Source organism: Nestor notabilis, unplaced genomic scaffold (genome assembly GCF_000696875.1).
Source record: "Nestor notabilis isolate BGI_N333 unplaced genomic scaffold, ASM69687v1 scaffold5582, whole genome shotgun sequence".
NCBI lineage: Eukaryota > Metazoa > Chordata > Aves > Psittaciformes > Psittacidae > Nestor > Nestor notabilis.
Window position 1 is genome coordinate 45,692 of NW_009917793.1, and position 16,075 is coordinate 61,766.

Below are 16,075 nucleotides of genomic sequence, written 5' to 3' on the forward strand. Positions count from 1 at the left end.
AAACAATACCAGGACCATTAATGGTTTATTAGGACAGAACACTACTGTGCATATTTAAGGCAACTTCAGCTTTCTGTAACATATGCAGGCCCTCTGGGCTGGTCAATTATGTAGAATATAGTGATGGGTCTCAGCCTGGGCAAGCGTTAATGCTTCTTCTCCTCCATCTTTATTTCCTGTGAACACATGATTCTGTATGTCGGAATAACTCAAATATGTACGTATTTCAGGTTATCGCATTTAATAATACAACATTAGACCTCATTTCTTATATACTAAAATTTCACCAACTCCCAAACAAGAGAGGAAGCTCTTTCTACATCAGCACAGGAAGCCTGCAATGCAGGCAAGCAGCCAGACAGGTCACATCTCAATACTGTCTGAGAACAGAGCCAGTGTTATAAATATAGCCAAGGTGTTACACATACAGGAGTTAAAAAGAGACTTGTGTACTAAGTGGCTGCTTGACACAACACCAAAATTCTTCAGTTGTGGGGGTTAGGTCTGAAACATTTGCCACTTAGGACAGAGATTTCTTTGTCACCAGCAAATGAAGACCAATCAGCTGCTAACGTCAGTTCAGGAGTATGCTACTTGTGATGGAGGATGCCCAACATCTACTTAGCAACAGGGCTGCAAACCATCTGCAAAGTGCTGAGATGTCGTCCCTGGGCACAGGCTTGGAGGCTATTTACAAACTGCATATTACTCTCATGCACAAGGAATAGGAAACCATCTCTGTGGACCAAGGGTATATGGACATTTAAAGATAGAACTACAAGTGTCATCTTGAACTCTGAATACATGTGTATGTACATAAGTGGAAAGTATGTGTGGAAATGACTTACTAGGAATAAAGACATCTGGGTTAAATGTTCTTTTCACTTAGTTAATCATAGGAAAGTGTCATTCAGAAGAACTTTGTGTATTAAGCCTTACTGAGGAAAGTGCTTTGTTCAAAAGAGATACGCGCGTATCAAATGTGAGAACAAGAGTTCCCATCTGACCTGAAAAATCCACCATTTATCCTGTTATTTATGCAAGCTGCTGTCAGTTCATTTTTTACACACTCGCATAGTATTTTCCAATCTATGATGAATGCTAAACAAGACAAGGGTTATTCCTTGAAATGTCAAGAGCAGTGAGGAAATTAAATTACCTCTTTGTGAGTTCCAAGTTCAATGTATCCACAGAGAGGGTGAAATGCTCCTGTGCCACAAACATAAACATGGGTTCGGTTGTAGGGCTGAAGAACCCTGATAAAATTGGCACATTCTGTCTATTGGGAAAAGAAAGAGAAAGGTTAATTTTCACGTTGCTTCTTCTCTTTCACATTATACACTGTACTAGGTTATAGCCATAGTATCACTGTATTTAAACTCCAAACTACTGTAGCAGAGACTGTTTACTAAATCGTTCAAAGCTGTGACGTACAATTTTGCAGTGGCTATCTACTAAGCAGTTCATCAATCAGACTTGCAAGCCGAATTCTGCTATAATGCTTACATTGTATGCAATGTGAAGCAATGTGGTTACAGGCCAGTGTGGATAATATCTGCTCAGCCTGTGTTGTAACAAACAACCCCTGTCAGCATCTAAGCAGAGGTCGGAGAGCCACTGCATTAGTCTGGCTACCAATCCTCCTGTCTTTGCTCCTAATTCAGACTTCTGCACAAGCTTTAACACCAAAGATTACACGATAGAAATAATTGTGGTGAGCTGAAGGGCTTCAGAATACTTCCAAGGGTATGTTTTGTGTTTAAGTGAACTTTCTTTGCACCAACCACATCCTACTGGACACTTTTATTTAGGCATTTCTGAGTCCTACAGGATGCTTGGGTCAATCCTGGCTCTAGCTGGGCTTGGTCCTTTTTGGCAAGTAGCACAGTGGTCTGCTTCATGCTGCAAGGGTGCTACATGGGCTGGCTTGCTACAGCCTTCCCCAAAATTAAACAAAAGCATATACATATGAACAATGTACTTCGGAGGGAATACATGAGAGCCATTCATATGTTGAAGTTACCACCCTACACCTAAGTGAGAGGGAAGCTGCAGAGACAGTGTAGGAAGCAAAAGGGATATATTTATTATCTATGTCCAAAACAAACATTCCTCTCTCTGCTCCCTCTCCTTTTGTCTTAGCATAAAAATAGATCAGCACAAGTCCTCCATAGAGACCAGTACCAGAATTTTCCCAGTGCTCAGCAGAGGTGTTGTTTAGGTTTTGTCTGCTGTAAAGATAAGGGTAGCAATAAGTTAGGATAAAAAGCTGAAATTCCTCAGGCTGCAAGCTGAGAGAGTGTTTTGAGCTGGGGTCCACCTTGGTAACAGACAAGCTGGATAGATCCAACAAGATTTGTAGAGAGAAAAGAAATAAATTTTATTATGCAGCCAGGAAATGTTTACTTTTACAGTGGGCTCTAGACACATGATGTGATCTGTGGTATGTAAAAGAGATATGAAAGTTTTATTCTATATATGAATACATCTTAAATACACTTCCTAAAGAGACTTACTAATGGTTTGTGGTTCCAGAGAAAAGCTAATGAGTCTGAGATTTTGGTTTAACCTTAACTGCAGCTGTCTGCAAATTAAGTTAATTTGTACTCTGCTCTGCTACACTGTTTCATTAATGAATTATAATGAGGTTACCTTCAGGATATTCACAAGAAAAAAGCAGTTTGATGAGAAAGGAAGGATTTCAGGGGAGCATCGCCTGGGATATATTTCAGAGGAAAGTCCATGATCTCTCAACTGCATTTATTACATACAAGGATGGCTTAGCAAGACAGTTGCTTGCAATATTGAATATTTTTTCTTGAAACATTAATATTTATAGAAAAAAACAGAAGTGTAGCTATTTTTTTTAAATTAATTAAAACACCTAGTTCATTAGTGTACACACAGCTTACTAACCCATTTTGTGCATTTAGACACAAATACACAGATATAAGATGTTCTCAGCAGTAATACTTACATGGGCATCTTTCCCAGCTAATTTGCATAATTCTACCTTTTCTTTTGCTGCAGGCCAGTAAATCTGTAAGATAGTTAAAACGAGACAAAGATTATGAATAGTACAAATTGTCCTGTGAATGTAGTTTAAGTATTTCCTTGAATGAACAGAAAAAAACAAATTTATGCATGTTGAAGGAATTTTCATGTCTCAAAATCAATATGACTTCAAATACAGGGTTCCATTACAAAAAGTGAAGAGGCTTTAAATCAAAACCTCTGTTCTTCATTCATTTCCTCACTAGCTATATGTACTTTTTAAAAGCATTTGGTTGAGTTGGCTAGCACACCTTGTCATCATTATGAACCGTGTGTTTTTCTCAAAGATACCATGAGCCAAATCATCTTGAAATTAAACTGACGGCAAAACAAGGCAAGTTGCGTTTGAGATTAATCTGGTCCAGTAAACTTGGCAAAGTTATTACGAAGAAATACTTAGCTGTTACTGCCAATTTTCAAATGAAAAGTTTTGTACAGAAGACTGAAGATAGCTTACAGGAAATCTGTAGAACAAAAAGTACATTTGACTTAAATCAATAATGCACAATTTAAAAATGTCACCCATCAACATAACTGAGTTTATGGAGAAAATGACATAAGTTTAGAAGAGGATCATGTACCTTAGATAATTGGTAGCATATATTATAACTACTTCTCTTTGTTCTTTCATCTGCACTGCGAAATTCTATGAACTAGGTTTTGGTGTAGAGCCAGGTAACAAATTACTATCAATTACTGGAACCCCAATGATGTTAGTGAAGAAATATCAATGAAGAACAGCTCCAGTTCTGGCTCACTGATTTCAATTAAACAGTCAAAATTGGATATTATTAGTATATGTTTATTCTATTGAATACAACATAGAAGCTAATGTCTTCTAGAATCACCATGCTAAAAATGGATTTTTTTCCTTCTTATTTTGACAAGGAAAAGCTATAGGCATTTCTCATGACTAACAACAATAAATTACACAGATTTTTGACCAAATACTGGTTACTGCCTCAACTCCCAGGATCCAGAATGCAGATTACTAGTAGTCTGAGATGATCACACATCATAGAATCACAGAAAATCTTAAATAGTGAAATATATGGGAATAAAGAATTATTACTATAATACATACTAGAAAAAATCAAGATCAGGGAAGAATGCACAACTCAACCACATGCAGGAGGAGCTAACTGTTGCAATATTCCCTCTCTCTCACTCAGCTATTGGCACTTCGTAGCATGTGGCTTGCCACATTTGCAGGGTCAGTCCCATGTTGATAAGGAAAGCAAAAGAGTGCCCTGTGTCAAATAGCTTTATCACTGTCTCACATCTACAGTCAGCATTCCTCTCAATATGGAAACCGTCTTTTTATTTCATGAATTCTTCCACTTCTCTTCCCAGTGAAAATGGATATATTTGCTTTCTACAAGGAAATTAATTTCCTCTCAAGTGAATTTACAGTTACCTTTCTGATTAGGAGCTCTTATTACAGATAATGTATTTTAAGTTGCTCAAACCTTAACTCTTTACAGAAATATTTACTTAAAGTCAGAGATAAGGCAATATAACAACATCTCAGCACCAGAGCATAAATTTACTTTCCCAGAGCATTTTCTCAGTATGATGTCATGAGAGCATTCAGGTACAAAACCACAATTTGAAATCAGGTGTGCCAGTGTGTCTGGATTACCCAATGCACAATGCCAGAAAGTACAGAGGAAAGCATTGGGAACACTGCATCTAGAAGTAGCATCAGGGAACTCATCTGGTTTCTATCTGGGCAAAGTGGGATAAGTCTCACCTATAGCACTGACACTTGTAGTCTGATGCAAGTGCCACTGGGCTAAGAAGGAGAGCTGAGGCTGGTGAAAAAAGATAATGAAGAGGAACAACTGGAGAAATATAAGATCATAGATCTTACCAAAGTACATTTGGCTGAGAGATCTGATCTTCAGTTCTTTTGTATATAAACCTTATGGCCAGTTCTGCCCAAGATTCCTCTATGAGCAACAGAGAAGTCTAGAGGTCTTTGAGGGGTTTTGGAGATTTATAGCCAAAGTTTAGGTATGCAATTAGGCAGACAAGATATCCCTCTGCAGGCTTTTGAAAATGCCCAGGTCTCCTTGCCAGCTACACAGAAGAATAGTACCCTTGCTTTGGGAGGCCCAGTTACATTTGAAGAGATGTGCTTCCAGGCATACCACATTGATGGATTCAACTTTACCCTTAATAGTTCTACAGATTCCTTCATGGGAAACAGAGTCTGTCAAACAAGGCTAAGTTATACACACTTCCTTTTCTATGATAATTGATCACAGTTGATTATTTAAAAAAATATCAGTTGTTTTACTTTCTGGCTACTCAACAGCCTCAGTGTTTAACATTATACAAGGCCACATTAGACAATGAAAAGTGAAGCCAAGTGATCCAACTTTAAAATTGATTTGCAATTATATGTGGGGGACTTAAAGTGATATTTATTTGCTTTTCATATAAGAAATAAGAGGTTCCAAGAAACTGTCAGTTCCAAATTGTAATAGGTCAAGAAAACTACATAATAAATAATGAGCCACTATGCTGAGCAAGGAAGCATAAATTCAACTTTTTATTACATCGCATGCTGTGCAACAGTGCCACAGGTCTGGTTCCCTCAAACACAGCCACACAAGTAACTTTACACATTTAAAATAGTCTCACTGAACTTTCACATGCATAAGCTTATTTACTTACATCTGTATTGACCTTCCTGAGGGGGTGAAATAAAATCTTAGTATCATATTGTTGTATATATATTCAGATGAGTTATTTAGTTTCACAACATGCAAAAACTAAGACTAGATGCTCCCATATTTTCTTGCATAATCAAAATCTTTGAGATGGTGAATGGTTTGATGCTTTCAAATTGGTCAGGATTTTTGTCGTTTAGGGTTTTTTTTTCAGTTTACATGCTGAATTCACAATGGCACCATCCTATTTTACAGTCTTTTTCCTGAACTCCTCAAGAAGTAAAATCTCAAATAAAGGAAACAAGCAAATAAACAAACAAAACTCAAAACCTTCATCATAATCATGATGACAAGACCATTGACATGTAAAATTACAATAATTTCAGGTCACAAACAGCACAAATTATGTATATATTTCATGGTTGCATCTGTTCCTGAAACATCTGGAGAAATCTTTGAATAGGAGGTGGGGTCACTGAATTTAAGGCAAGTATGCAACTAATTGAAATACGTAAACTATATACTTAAATATGATTATTTTCTTCTCTTAATCTTCAGTTTATTTTCCTTGCAAAATATCCGTATCAAAATTCCAAAGGTCGGCAACTGTCATAATTTTATCTTCACAGCCCAATTAAAAAAAAACAAAGCAACCTTGCCATTACTTTTAAATCAGTCTACAAATATTTTCTTAAATTTAGCAACAGGAAAGAAATTAAAATATCCTAATAAATGCAAGTTAATAAATTCTCTGCTAGCAGAGTGAAAGAAAACCTCCCAGTAGTACAAAATTAATACGTAAGGATAGGACAGATAAGGTATCACTTTAAAGGGTAGCTGGAAATTGCTTTCTAATTAAAACAATACTTTAAAAACCACAAAGGTCCTTTTCAGATCACGAGCAGACTAATTTCTAGAAGTAACTTTTTTTTCCCTCCAAATATGGAAGGAAAAGGAAAACTAAATATTTTTTAAAATAACATTATGCACATACATAAATTGGTACACAGATACTATATATATTATTATATGTATCTATAAATAATAGCTGCACTCACTTGTAAGAGCTCCATTTCAGCTGCCATCTTTCATGACTTAATATTACCAGTTACAAGCGAGTATTTTCCTCATCTTTCTGTGCCTATTCTTCTCTATCCAACTTTGTTTCTAGGGTAACATTTAAAACCATAAATCCTTAGGAAAAGTGATGCTTCAAGAATAAAACAGTGAACTCTAATTCCAAAGAAACTGTTGTATGAAAGTACAGCTTTCCCAAAAATAATTTCTAATGAAGTTACTAAGTCTGAGATGATGCAGGACTTCACCAAAGGAGTGGAAAATACTATATATTGTCACAGTACTAAAGAGGAGGAACACTACATATCTAAGTGAATTTCAGGCCTATTGGTCCTATTTCATCTGTTTGCAAAGCTTCAAAATAAATTTTTAGTTAGGGAATTAATAACAAGTTTCCTATGAAAATGCAGTATTGTACAAAAGACAATATAACTTGTGAAAGAGCTGTTATTCCACTCCAATATTGTATTATCTTTAGTAACACAGCTGAATTGCATACTACATTAATGTGGTAGAGCTTCTCTTCATCATGGCTCCTGCTAAGTATTTACCAAGTTGCCTCATGGAAACTGATTTTCTTAGCTGGCAAAACCAAGGAATATTACAAGAAAAAATGGTTTGATAAGAACTTGCAACAGAAAGTTACTCATGAAGGTGAGAAATACTGTCAGAGCTCATCCTATTTCATCTAACCTTCAGGAGCTTTGGCCAAAAGCCAGCACTCTGCAACAACATGTGCAGGTGACAAAAAGGTGGGAAGCATCAGTAATACAAATGAAGATTGGTAATATTATGTAGGAAGAATCAAAGTTTTCTGAAGACCAGAATTATAAACAGTCAGAGAAAATGGGTATAAACTGGTCATAAATAAATATAGATTGTAGTTTTTAACAATAAATATGAAACATCAGAGTAACAAAGTTCTGGTCTACAGAAACAGCATAGCTGAAGAAGTTCTGTGAAGTCTCCCATAAGGCCCCTTGTAGCAGATTTGGATCAGGTTATGAAAGGAATAACTGCTACATGAGGTAGTTGCTGGTGATAGCAGGGAGTGAGACCAATTGACCAGTGTGACACCTTCCAGTTTCATGTCCCCAGGATAGTCACACTCACGCCAGCAGCAAGCACTTGAGTGTCCCATTGAGGTCGACGGCTTTCAGCAGCCCTGAGGGCTTCACTGGAGCCTCTCACGTGCTTGATGCTGCACACGTGCTCCAGCACTTCTCTATCAGTACAGTCTCTGGTACGAGAAAATCCAGAGTACTTCTTTAGTGGTACATGTAGCACCAGCAGGATGTGTCAGTATCTAGAGTGAAGGACATTAGGTGATCAGCATGCCTCGTAACACTTACTCCCTGAATTTGAGTCCTGTGAAGAAAGGAATTACTTGCTTCTTATTTTGAAGGAATAAGAGGTGCTAGAGGCACTTAGAGAAAATACACTGACCTAAACCAGCTGCTTGATGCAAGAAGAGAAAGCCTGCTTTCTTCCCTTGTTCTATCCTACGTACCAGCTATTTGTTATATTGATGCTTGAGGGAAGGCATGCAATAAAATTATGGCTTCCTGGGCATCAGAATGTCTTGTTAAGGCTTTGTGACTCATGTAGACCATAATTCAGAAGCTTAAGCTCATTGGTACGAGTGAATTCCCCATATGACAGCCCCAACTACAGCTTCAAAGAACAAAGCCAGAGAGAGCTGTAAACCCATTGTAATACTGGCATATGCAACATACACCGCCTGGAAATTTCTCCTCCATAAGAAACTACTCCCCTGTGTGGAAAAATAAGACAGGATTCATGACTTAGTCCAACTGTGGGTACCATAAAGTGGGTACAGGAAAGAGAGCAACATGAATCCAAAAACACTAAAGTAAACCAGGAGACAGTCTAATCCCAGTTTTGCTATTGTCCTACTATATGTGACAGTCAGGTCTCAATTCTCCTACCAGTAAAATGACAATAATGTAATTTTTTTTTTAACCGAAGAACTTAATAATTCATAGCTGAAAAATGAAGAGCAAAGAAAAACAGTAAGATCAAGGAGCACTGAGAAAAGATATGACAGTGATCCAATAAGACAGTATCATCAATGTCACACCCCAATACCATGAGTGGGTGTTCATGGATTTCTGCCTGAGAACTAGAACATTTGTCATTTCTCTATACTGACCCCAGGTCACTTCACTGAAAATTACTGCAAGCATTAGAAATTTATTGAATTTCCCAACAAACACTGGAAAGAGTTTAATGCTTTTTTAGCATTATTTCCCTGAAAACAAAGAGTAATTTAATTATGAAAATAAGTTGATTTTAGCATACCATGCATGCATACCAGTTGCTCTCTAAATACCTCACATCTGTTGCATTCATGTGTGTAGTATTAGGAAGTCCACAACTTGGGGAACTGGACAGATTGTTCTCATATACAAATCCTAAGAGGAAGGTTACCCAGAGCAGTTCTTGTAACTGGCTCTCACTATACTTACTGTACTCTGGAATTCAGTATTTTAGAGTCACTAGCAAAGGAACTAAATACGTCCAAGTTCCTTATCTGAATTTCTCCCTGTATTTGAAATCCAACCAGGCTGTCTTTAGAGCTAGGTATTAACACCTAGCTTTCTTAACGCTTTTTAATCATGCTTTAGCTAACTCTCAGAAACATTTAGAGATCCCTAAAAGCCAGGAATGTATTGTTATATCTCTTTTATATCTGCCACAGAACTTCCTTTTTTCAACAGGTATTCGTACACCTGATGTACTAATTTCCATACCTGAAATATATATCCAGAGAAAGAGTTGACTAGAATTTCCAACTCAAATTATTTCACAGTAACAATAACTTGGACCTCTGAAAGATACAATCTGATATCACATGGGGAGCAGGGAGAAGAGAGGATAGGAGGATTGTTTCAGAGTGATTTACAACACTGCAGGAAGTGCATTCTTTATTTTCATAGTGCTGTCAAACCGAGTAAAATGCACTGGAAGTCAGAGGGAATTAACAGTTGTGTATTTAGATGACAGATTCACAGATTTTAGTAGCTTAAATTTGGTAGGTGGCTGTTAGAATGAAACTTATTAGAACCAAATGGGCTTTTTATATTGCATGAGACAAAGCAAGATCTCCACATGCCACTGGTCTCTTCAACTGTGATCCACTCTCCAACACAAAATAGTAAGTAGCCAATGCTTCCAGTACTTACAGGTTCTTGGAAAAGTGCATTTTCATGTGTACATTATGAACATATGTGAAAGCTTAAAGAGAACAGACAAGATGCTGATTTCATTTACACTGGATTAAATCTTGCAAGGCTTCAGTGCTTTTACACTTCGTTTTCCACAATGAAACCAGCGGACTTCTGACTACTGTCTGTTTTTCCTGAAAGGAAATTGTGCACCGGGATTTTTAAGGTAAATGGCATTGCTTCTGACGCGTTTACCACTTCAGACTGAAGACAAATACTACCTTTGAAAAAGTCAAAGCAAATATGAGCAAATATTTTCAGACAGCAGGATACTGGCAATTCTTTATAACTAAACATATGGGTAAAATACAAAAATGTCAGCGGATGTTTATGGAAACATAATTTATGGCAACAATGCAATAGGAAATAACAGAGACATGCTCTTCCACCTAGGATCGCTGTCATTCTGCTTTCTTCACGTCTTGCCTCTGTTTGTTGTTTTGAATCTGTAAACACTGTTGAAAAGCTTCCGCCTTGTCTACACAGGTGCCTAAATTTAAGTCTGTCAAATAATTTCATGGATTTCAAAAGGTTTTCAGAGGTTCCAAATAAGAGTTAAATAGCTCAATAGTAGGAGCGCTCCAAGGGCTAGCAAGCACAAAGTTATTACCGCTGTCTCTGGAAGTCCTTAACCTGAGGCACCATTACAGCTGCTTTCACACTCTTCTTTCGGTGCCTACTGCTAAACATTTTGGGGACAGGACACCAAACTGTATGGATACCTAGTAAAACCAGTAGTTTTATTGTAAATTATGGATAAGATGGTATCTATTTCCATTAATTCTGGGAGGCAAACATTGTAAAATAGGTGGAAATGAGTATCCTTATAACTGCAAAACCCAGTCCAGTTCCCTGTGCTTCAAACTAGGGCCATCTGTATTTATTTACTCCTGGGAAATAATTCCCCATGCACAGAGGGTCAAATCATGCCCCCCTGACAAATCTCAGCCTCACTTCATTTAGTTTTTAGAATTTTTTCTATTTACAGAGAATAAACCAACGTGATTCCGACTGGACTCATGACCAGCCTCCTCCAGTTCTACTGGGTTTATTTGAGACTTTCCCAGTTCTCATGCTCCCACTTGCAGTATCTCCAGTGGTTTCCGTGTGACTTCTTGGCCTTCAATGACATTTCCTGGTAAGCCTTTTTCTTCTGACAGGTCAGGAAAGTTTCACCCTCAGACAGTCTACAGCTTTGCTGATAGGCAGAAAGCTAAGTCCTTTGACTTACAGAATAAGCAGCACGTATTTGTTTAGGGGGTAACGATCTTGCTATTATTGTGTTTCAGGGCTGCAGTATCTCAAACTCTGTATGTATCCCTTGATGGCAAGAACCAAAGGCTTCCTTCAGTATGGGGCTAAATTCCTGCTTAATTCTTAATTGAGACCATGCTTACATAGACTGACAGGAGGTTTCCCAGAGCAATGAAGGTAAAATTCAATTCCTTTATGTCAAGGGTGCTGTTTTACATAAATATGCATATATATTTGTATATACATTCCCCTTCCTGCACAGATAATAGTGCTGACATAAAACCCCACTTGAACTGTTAGTAAGTACTGTTAAAAAAGTGCAAAATTTCTTTGTAACTATTTCAAAAGCATTTACCCAGCTGATATATATATATATGTATATGTGGTTTTTGCTCTGAAAACAGATAAAAATCAATACAAGAGGGCATTCAAGGATGTCGCAAGGCAGCTGCACCTGGTAATGCCAAAAAATAGTAGGAACTACAAACCAAGGATGCTCCAAGCGACGATAATTTGTGACCCTGTGCCAATACACAGAGGGGCAGATGAAAACAGCTTGTCCCAAAGCTGCTACTGGGGCTCTGACATGTTTATCTATTTGGCCCACATGTAGCTGTGTCTTCTAGCACTGACAGCTCCTGCAGGTTGGCAGCTTTTCAAGAGCTTGTCAGCCCTTGATAGCATTCCTATTCCTGCAGAGATGGGTGGGTCCCACTGTGGATTACACAGTGATAATAGTGCTAACATATAACCCCATGTGCACTGTTAGCAAGCACAGGACCTGCAGAAAGGTGCACCATTTCTTTGCAGCTATTTCTTAAGTGTTTACCCAGCTGACAACATTCTGTATTTAGTTTAAGGAGTAAAATAACAAAGGCACTATGCAAACTCACAGGAAAATTCTATGTACCAAAGTAATCTTTCCAGCACAATCCCAGAGCTTAGGATTCCTATAGAATTTCTTCTCCAGCTTTTCAGCCCCTCATGCTATTAAAGATGTTTAGTTTACACTGCACTTCTACTGGTTATGGCATAGCTGTCTTCAGATTTATTTTCCACATTTGCAATGCCCTGATCAATGTAGGTTGCGGCTCTTTTCTGCTTCCTTTTGCTGAACATCTTTATTTTGCTCCATAAATCTTTCAGTTTACAAATAGCTTGCAACGCTTGTCAGGCATCTAAGGATCTTTCAAGAAAAGACTATGATATTTGGTAATTCTATTCCTGCAATAGGAGCTAAAGGCTTCTGTTCAGGACAGCTTCAAGGAAATTATATCCCTGCTACAGAGGGATGATTATCCTTTACTAAGCTTTAGATATTTGTAGGGTGCAACCATTTTAGCTCTCTGCATTTGTCTTCCATTCTGGAGATTTTTCCTATTATACTATGCTACTTACTGTTCTTTTATAACAAGGTTTGCAAGCAGTGGAAACTAGATGGATTTTTTCAAGCTGCCAGCTAACGAAAGTTTCAACTAATTACAAAACAAACTGAATAAAAAATACAATGATTTTAGAAATTAGAACTCCAGGAGAACTATTGATTTATTTCATCAGGAAAAGTATACCAGGAAATAAAGCCATAACTTAATATGTGTAAGTTAAATTAACTAATTTAGGTAAATAATTAGGTTGTAAAAAGGAAGTTATTAAATTATATGTATGTATACATTAGAGAGGGGAGCAGGATACAATGCTTCGGATGTTTCTTTGAATACTATTCCAGAAATGTCTCAAAACATCAGACTCTCCAGTATAATCTTGCCAAGTAATTATATCCACAGATGAGGACTTTCAGAGAATAACTGACTGGGGATCCTGACTTGGCTTTTTGAGGTATTATAGTTCCTAACATAACAAATATCTGAAAGTGAGACCTTTTATAAAGTTATTTGAACCTACCCAGCATAGAGCATTCTACTGTTCATGTTCAGTTTTGTTTTAAAGAAAGAAACCCCCAAACTAAGCACAAGCCTGTATTCTAACTTCAAAGCTCTTGTCCCTGTCTTACACCCTCAAGTTGTTCTCTTTTAACCCTCCTTCCTCAATGACATTAAACACATCACGTATAGGTAGAAATTTAACATGCTAATCAATTACTTCTCATTTTAGTTGCTGTGCATGAGCAGATTTCTTTTCCAGACGACTCTTACTCCAGAGGAGTACAAAGGACACACTTCAGATCCTTGTAGTCCCAACATGTGTGGTTTCCTCGCACCAGGAAAGCCTGGAAGGGAGCCGCCTGGCCCAGCGCCAACCCAAACCACGGTCAGTCTAAACACAGTGCCGGCAAACACTACTTTCTGACACTTCCCTGCTACTGGAGAGTATCCTTTAGCATTGAAACCTCGTCAGTGACTGAGATTTATATGCAACCTCCTTCATCTCATCTCTTCCCTCCACAGACAAGTTTCTACTAGCACAGCACAGAGCAAACAAAGAGAAATGTTCGTGTGGTATTAACTTATGCTATCTGGCATTTAACTGAGAGGATAAGTTTCTTAAGTTGCTAAATGTTCATGGAGATCTTGGGAATCAGCACACCAGGATGCTTTGCAGAGCTTTTCAATCAGTTTTAGCTATTTAAATACACTTTTTTCTTAGCGTTTTGTCTGAAAAGTTAAAGATGAGCTGAATGGTTAAACTAAGAGGCAGAATCATTTTGACCTGCGGACAATCATTTCTTTAGTACAGCTATGCTACTGGTTATGGATTTTATTCCCTTCTTTCAGGTTACCACAAATATGTAGGCATACATTCTCCATTCAGCTTACCAAAGGCAAGCTTTCATTTCAATGTAAAGTCAGCTTTTGCTCTACAATATCTATATTAAATGGCACTGTCTGATTGCCACTATCTAATTCTCCTGGCTCAGCCTGTGTTCTGCTCTTCTTGGAAAACACAACGTCCATAATGATCAGTGGTGGTTTGGCTAAAGGAAAAATGTTACCAGCTTGGACAGAGGGGTGTATCACAGAGGGTACTGCCACCTCCAGGAATCTCTAAACCTATCAAGTCCTGCTTAATATAACAGGATGTGACAGCACTCAGCATCTCTCAGGAGGTAACCAGCATCCCACAGAAACAGGAAACTGCTTTTCACACACACTCACAAAATTTGTTTCCTACAGAAAGCCTATGCCAGAAATCAATCTGTAGTCTGAAAATCTGCAATATGAATAATGCTGTTATTAATGCAACATCCTGAGGAGGTTTTGGGTTTTGAGCAAACTATTGAGGTGGCTGATGCGAGGTAAGTGTTTGATAAAGCATCCCAGGGAACAAATTTCCCGGAAGCAGCATATGGAGCATTGCAGAAGACAAAATAAGAAATAAGATATTCAGCCTGGTACTTTATCCCTTCTTTACAACAACAGCAAGTGTTCAGCTCAAAGACGTGGGGCAAAATATTCTCCTGTCACACCTGCTAAGACCCTGTGCTGCAGTTGTATTAATCCAGGGTCAGTTACCTCTTCAGAGCAGACAGCAGAACACAGTAATTTAAAACCTCCTTCTGCTACTTAAAAAAAATATCAAACACAGCTGAGAATTTAAATTTTCTTCAGTAAGAAGCTTATTTGGAACAAACAGGAGAGCAGTTTTCGTGTGTGTTCCTGTACCAGCATCTGGTTTTTACATAGAGCAGTCAGTTATGGTTACAAAAGCTCCAGTTCATCATGCCTGCTAGAAATACAGAAGGCTAAATTGCTAGCTTATTATCTGGAGTTAACGGATTGTCATAGGGCACGGGCAAGGGAATAAAGCAGACCCCAGTGGAAGCTTCTCCTATCACTAGTAATTCTAGCTATTAATAAAAAAGTTAATATTAAAATTGCCACTAACATTTTTACTATAATTTAAACCATTCAAATTGCCTCTGCTCTGTTAAATACCACAGTAAAGTAATCCCAGTGATGCCAAGAAGCAAGCAAAGAGCTGTCTTCAGTTATCTTCTTTCAAACGCTTTTGTTTGAGGAGGGTAACCATAAACAGAGAAATAAAGAAGCAAACACTCAGCTGCATTTTTGTCTGTTTGCTGATATTTTGATGCTACTTTCACACACTGCAGGGATCCCCCAGGTAGGTGACCTCTTGCAGGACATCAGTCTCACAGGAGATCATCTAATGTGACAAAGTCAATTGCTTAAAGATAATCTGTATAACTATGGTAGGTGAGATTATCAAATCCTGGTACACGGCACTGTACAATGAATCTGTTAGTGAAGGGAAAAAAAAAAAGAGAGAAAAAGCAACAAAACTGAACTTATGAGATGAACTCTGTGGAAAATAAACTGACCTTCTTTACATTTTTGTTTAAATCAACCAAGTTGAGCAGGAAGATGTGGTCTTTAGCCCCGATCAGCAGCCGGCCCCTCTCCTCATCTAGCAGCAGGGTTTGAAAATCAAGCCCCTCGGCTGAGCCCAGGAATGGGATGCAGCTGTTTGAAAGCAGCAAGTCTGTGGGAAAAAGAAGAAAATCTTTATAATCAAAATGTTTACATATGACTCATTGGTGTCTTTTATAAATATATGCAACCAGCATGGAGTATGCTGGTGAGATAACTGCAGCCTTAGTCTTTCCAGGGTCATAATAAAGTTGTTGCTAACCTTGGGTTTCTTCAGGGCTTTTGTTTCCAAACTGGGTAATAATTAATTTCAGAAAACAACTTTCTACATGAAATTTTCTTAATAAATTATCTCTAAGACATAAAGGAATTAGAAATCCAACAGAAATTAGAAAAAAATTAAAAATATTTATATATC

General features: G+C 37.8%; 1 protein-coding gene across 1 annotated transcript in view; it reads right to left on the reverse strand.

Annotated features, from left to right (window-relative positions):
- Positions 1 to 15,769, reverse strand: part of SEMA3D (sema domain, immunoglobulin domain (Ig), short basic domain, secreted, (semaphorin) 3D) — a gene marked incomplete at its 5' end in the record, with an annotated part of 60,302 nt that extends 44,533 nt beyond the window's left edge. Inside the window, 3 exons of the mRNA XM_010009408.1 lie at positions 1,160 to 1,279; positions 2,978 to 3,040; positions 15,609 to 15,769. Coding sequence (XP_010007710.1) covers positions 1,160 to 1,279; positions 2,978 to 3,040; positions 15,609 to 15,769 — 344 coding nt within the window. The remainder of the gene's footprint in view (positions 1 to 1,159; positions 1,280 to 2,977; positions 3,041 to 15,608) is intronic.
- Between the last annotated feature and the right edge of the window lie 306 nt (positions 15,770 to 16,075).